Source organism: Pseudorasbora parva, chromosome 23, assembly GCF_024679245.1.
Source record: "Pseudorasbora parva isolate DD20220531a chromosome 23, ASM2467924v1, whole genome shotgun sequence".
NCBI lineage: Eukaryota > Metazoa > Chordata > Actinopteri > Cypriniformes > Gobionidae > Pseudorasbora > Pseudorasbora parva.
The window spans coordinates 30,097,396-30,103,666 of record NC_090194.1 but is presented as its reverse complement, the minus strand read 5'-3'; the positions used below and the strand labels follow the sequence as shown (position 1 = coordinate 30,103,666).

The following is a 6,271-nucleotide window of genomic DNA, read 5'->3' as shown; positions in this document are numbered from 1 at the left end:
CATCAATAAGGGACTCGAGGTCAGGCGCAGGGTCTCGGAAGGCTAGCTCATCCTTGATATCGTAACATGGACAAATCTTCGGAGGATCAGGGGGTGATTGCGGTTCTTGAGGTGAAGAGGCTTGAGGCTGGAGACTCAAAATATGGAGAATCTCTGACAGCGCCTGGTCATGCCACTGTATGGTTGCTGCTTGATCTGAGAGGGCTGCCAAAATCCGGTCCACATTAGAGGGTGGCGAACGTCCTTCTGCTGGGCTCGCTTACATGGTTCAGTCTTGCTGTAATGATGCCGTCCTTGGCTGGACTTGAACCCGGGTCTCTGATGTTCTAACTGTGGCGTGTTCTCCACTGAGGTATCTCTCAGACAATGGAACCCAAGAGCAGAAGAGTAAAGAGTCAAAAGACTTGAGTCTTCCAAAAAATAAAAATAGTCTTTACTTGAGAAACCAAAGCACAAAGTACAAAGTAACTAGGAAAGCAGAGCTTCCAAAAACAGAGAAACAAAAATAGACACAAGGGTCAAAAAGGTTACAGTCAGGCTCAAAACATATCTTGAGATCTGGAGACTGTAGGCTGGGGAACATAGGCTCAAGACTGAACATTATGGCATGGTACAAGCACACTTATAAAGGGCAAGACACAGGTGAAGGGAATCAGGGATAACAAGGAGTGTTCCGAGTACAATTAAATACACTAGCACCATCTGCAGGAGTGGAGAGCACTGAGCCAGTAGTTAAAGTGCCATCTGGAGACCTGGAGGGAGCATGACAGGGAAGCTTAAGGAGGGCGCCCCCTGCAGGCTAGGAGTGGAACAGCAGTCCAGAATTGGATCTTTACAGTATATCCTCCACTAAACTATGCATGCTCATGTTTTCACCATGAATTAAACTTTTTAAGAAATTTTTATATTTAGTGTGCATTTTATTTTATTTTTTAGCTATTTTATATAAACCTGTATATAAATATCATTATGATAAAAAAAAATGTTTATAAACAATTGACGTGATTTTTTTTACAGATTCTGATCACCCAGAACAGTTGCTTACATAAAGTTTAAGATAAAAATAACTGGAATTAATTAGCAAACATTCATATTTAGATAATGCATTTAGATAAACTGTTCATTCATTTCATCACTTTACCTCTGTCTTTATCCCCTTATTCCTTTATATTGCTGTATCAGAGGGCTTCGGTCTTTTTGACAAATTGGCCATACGTCATAAATAATTAGGCAACTTTCCAACTTTCACTGGCGCGAGCAAACAAGCACATTAAAAGCGAAAGCATTTCTGTCTGTTAGATGCGCGAGAGGCGACGCGACAACAAATTCCCAACGTTAAACTGATCGCGCGTTCAATGTCGGACACTAAAGCACTCGCTGGGCAGGAGGAGATTGATGCGGTGGTCTGGGAAGAGTCTGGGGTTTGTTTAAGGTTTTTTTTTTGGTAATATTTCGAATTAATATTAAAAGTAGCAGTAATAAAACCAAAAAATTCCCTCATTTTGGCGCCCCTATGGACGAGTGGCGCCCCTAGCATTTGCCTATTTCGCCTATGCCACGGGACGGCCCCACTCTGGTGCTCAGTGCACTTCAGAGACCTCCCTTTGAGCCTTTGCAGTCAGTGGAGTTAAAAATTATGTCTCTAAAGACAGTACTCCATGACGGCATTGGCCTCTATCAAGAGGGTAGGGGACCTGCAGGCATTTTCATTTTCCTGGAATTTGAGCCGGACTAATCTCACGTAATCCTGAGACCCGTGCCCAAGGTTCTTACCACTCCCTTCCGGGACCAGGTGGTGAACCTGCAAGCGCTGCCTTCGGAGGAGGCAGACCCAGCCCTGGCTTTTCTCTGTCCTGTCCGAGCACTTCGGACTTATGTGGACAGAACGCAAAGCTTTAGGACCTCAGAGCAGCTCTTCGTCTGTTACGGAGGACAGCAGAAGGGAAAGGTTGTCTCCAAGCAGAGGATGGCCAACTGAATAGTGGATGCCATTGTCTAGGCGTATGAGTCCCAAAACGTGCCCTGCCCTCTCGGGATTAATGCCCACTCCACCAGGGGTGTAGCCTCTTCCTGGGCGCTGGCTCGTGGCGCCTCGCTGACAGATATTTGTCTTTCCCTTGCCAGAGCATATGCACGGATTGATTCAGACAGCGCTGCACAAGCTCACGGTGCCATCGGCTGGACTAGCTTGTTGGTCAGGGTTCAAAGTCCACAGTGCGAGAAAAAAATCTTCGCTGAAACGCGCTACTCGTCAGTTGCCCGGTAACCTTTTTATGAATGGATGGATTTGAGAATGCGCTTTGGTTTAGTGCAAATATCTTATTTGACATGCTGCATGTTTTGGACGGAGTTGGGGTTGGGGGGTGCAAATTCGATCTTCCCCAAAAAACCTTCCCAAATTCGTAAAGAGAATCATTTATATGTTGTTGTCTACAAATAGAAGTACTAATGTCATCTGCGTGAATTTCCGCCAAAATAAAAGCTCTGCTTAATATTTGAAAGAAATCCACCAACATTTCTTGTTTTAAAAGAAGTCTCTTATGCTCACCAAAGGCTGCATTTATTTGATCAAAACTACAGTGAAAACAGTTATATTGTGAAATATTATTGCAATATAAAATAGCTGATCGATATATATATATATATATATATATATATATATATATATATATATGATATTCATATTTGATATGAATATGTGATATGTATCACGTAAATTGTAATGAGTTGCTGTGATCAAAGCTGAATTTTCAGCATCATTACACCGGTCTTCACTGTCACATGATCCTTCACAGATTATTCTCATGATGATTGGCTGCTCAAGAAACATTTATTTTTTATTGTCATTTTGAAAACAGTTGTGTAAATGTCTTTTTTATGATTCTTTGAAAGCTTTCTATTTTAAATAAATGCTGTTCTTTTGAACTTTCTATTCATCAAAGAATCCTGGAGTAAAGAATTGTGAGCATATTTATCATGAGACTTCTTAATATATATATATATATATATATATATATATATATATATATATATATATATATATATATATATATATATATATATATATATTAAATCGTACATATCCCAGTCAACTGTACTGTAAGACTTTGAATATTAAAGTGCAAATGAACATGCTCTTGTGGGTTTGCTACTTTTACAATTTAAAACTGTATAAGGGTAAAAACATGACAGACAGACATGATGTAAGCAACACAGCTACAACTAATAAAATTGATAATGGATGTGCGATTATTATCAAGAATTGACAATAGTCAATTGGTACCTAGTGGCCCCCAAATAAAATTCTGCTTAGGGCCCCATGAAGGCTTGGGCCGGCTCTGCGAACACCTCACCCGTATTATTTATTTTCAATGGCATATTATAAACTTATGAAAATTCTTTATAACTTGAAAGAAGTAAATATACATTAATGAGCACATATATTTTTGAAGTGTTTTTAGCTAAGAATAAACTAAAAAAGTTTACACAGTGTAGCTTTAAACACTCAAAATCTTGTGACTGATATAATATTTGTGATTGAAAAAAAAAACACTTTTATTCAGCAAGGTTGCATTCTATTGATCAAAAGTGACAGTAAAGACATTTATAATATTACAAAAGATTTTCAACACAGATAATAATCAGAAATGTTTCTTGAGCAACAAATCAGCCTATTCAAATTATTTCTTAATGATCATATGACACTGAAGACTGGAGTAATGATACTGACAATTCTGCCTTGCATTACACGAATAAAAAACATTTTAAAATATATTAAAATCAAAAAGTTTTTTTAAATTGTAAAAATATTTCATGATATTACTATTTTGTATTGTAACCACTGCTGAATAAAAACAGATAAAATAGTAATTTCTTTAAAAAAAGACAAAAATGACAGTTGAAATGAGATGTCATTTGCCACATTTGTGAACACACACACACACACACACACACACACACACACACACACACACACACACACACACACACACACACACACACACACACACACACACACACACACACACACACACACACTAATGGTCAAAAATCACCAACATAGAAAAGGTATGGGAAATACGAAGACAATGTAGTTTGTACCACCTTTTGGTGATACAAACTACAAATCAGACACTGTGTTAAAAAAAAGTGCACATAACTCTTTCTTGAGCATTTTGAAACATGCACTTTCCCAGCTGGAAGAATATCCAGCGTTTCCTAATAAGCACATATTTGCGTTTTTTTTTTTTTTTTTTTTTTGTCCCAAAAGGACCTGACAATACAGATATCGACTGAAACTCGTTCAGATTTTTATCCTATAAATTATTAAACCAGTTTCTCACAATTAAATGCAATACATAATTTTTTTTGATACAAAGAAAAAAAAATATATAAAAAAACTATCAGAAGAATATTCAAAAAATTGCAAAAGAATGGATAAAAATAAATAAATAAGTAAATAAATAAATAAATAAAAACCTCAAACGAACAACTAAAATCTTTTGCCATGTTGAACTTTTAGGGGTTTTTTTTACTTAAAAAATGTGTTGTATCTTGTATATCATAAAAAGTTGAAATTACTTATTCAGTTTTTATCTAATGTTGTGATAACTTATTGATCATATAGGTTGTGAGAAACACCTGTTATTTCTGTAATGTGCTGAAGCAGGAAAATAGCAATCAAATGAAAGTAAAAGCTGACTTTGCACATGTGCAAGAAACAAACAAGTGGCGTCACAAGAAAATCAGGTACTAATACAGTCTCGCAAAAAAATAGTTTGTCATTGTCTAGAGAAACTGTTGCTGAAGGAAATGGACTGTTCAAGGCGTCTATGTTGTTGCCGCACTTCTGAGCGAGGTAAGTTTTGTGCTTTTGACTTTAAAGGATTACTTCGATTAGTAATGATTTTATATTTTACTGTGTTTTCATCATAAAGAATATAAGTACATACAATATTAGGCCAATATTAAAATATTATAAGATGCAAAACTCAATTTTATACAATGCTTTATGTCACTTCCTCTTTCTTTGTCCGCCAGTGTAGTTAAAATGTATCTTTAGAAGTTTCATTGTCACTATTTTTTTGTCCTTCATTTTTCTGTGTTGATAGGTCGACCCCTTCGCATAGTAATGATTGGAAAAACCGGAGTGGGAAAAAGTGCTGTGGGGAACACCATCCTTGGTAGAAAAGTTTTTGACTCAAGCCCTTCAGCAAATTCTGTCACTCACTTCAGCCAAAAAGCACACACGGACTATGACAATAGAGACATTTACGTGATTGACACACCGGGGATCTTGGATACCGGCAAAGAGAAAGACCTCATCAAAAGAGAAATATTGAGATGTATTCAGGTTTCAGCACCAGGTCCTCATGTGTTCCTGCTGGTGATACAAATCGGCCGCTTTACTGCTGAAGAGCAACAGTCAGTCCAAGCCCTGCAAAAGCTCTTTGGAGAAGAAGCTTCAAGATACATGATAGTGGTCTTCACTCATGGAGATGCACTCAATGGTCAAAAAATAGAAGACTATATAGCAAAAGGCCACGCAGAACTCCGTAAAGTGATCCAGAGGTGTGGGAGCAGATATGTCGTGTTTGATAACACTGACAAAAAGAATCGAGCTCAAGTGAAGAGATTAATAGAGAAAATAGATGAAATGGTGGCAGCAAATGGAGGAGAATGCTTCACTGAAATAATGTTTCAAGAGGCGGAAGCAAAAATTCAGCAACAGAAAATGGAGAGAGCGGTTGCAGAGCTTCTGGAATATCAGTTTAGTTTTCTTGGGCTTCTTGACAACCGAGTCGTTTTGTTCCAGGAGACGTTGAGGGAAGGCCTTCACGAACAGTTTGCTATTGAAAGCTCTTGCAGTTACTAAAGAGACATTTAAATTAAGTCAGTGCCATTGTTTTGTCACAAGATGCACAGTAGTGTTTTTCTCTTGCACAGTTTGAGGTTTTGCACAATTTAATACTGTATAGTGATGGTATACATTATATTAGCAGTTCATTTAATGCCTATGTATCGTAATTACATGCATCAAAATCATTTTTCAGAATTAACAAAGAAAACCTATCCACTTTATAATTGTAAACATAAATGTATTCCTGTCTTTACTATTCTTTCATCTTACATTTCTTTACAGTAATATTTCTTTTCGATAATAATGTGCAACATCTGAATATTAATTTTAAGACACATTGTAAACTTTCCACAATTTAGCACTTTTTTACCATTATCTTTTATCATTAATTAAGAATCAGTTATATCCTGT

At 37.0% G+C, this 6,271-nt stretch overlaps 1 protein-coding gene across 1 annotated transcript; it reads left to right on the top strand.

Annotated features, from left to right (window-relative positions):
- The first annotated feature begins 1,355 nt into the window (after positions 1 to 1,355).
- LOC137062435 (GTPase IMAP family member 7-like) lies at positions 1,356 to 5,875 on the top strand. Its single transcript, XM_067433298.1, has 2 exons — positions 1,356 to 1,421; positions 5,063 to 5,875. The coding sequence occupies exons 1-2, from the start codon at positions 1,356 to 1,358 to the stop codon at positions 5,873 to 5,875; spliced, it is 879 nt and encodes a 292-aa protein (XP_067289399.1).
- Positions 5,876 to 6,271: the final 396 nt, after the last annotated feature.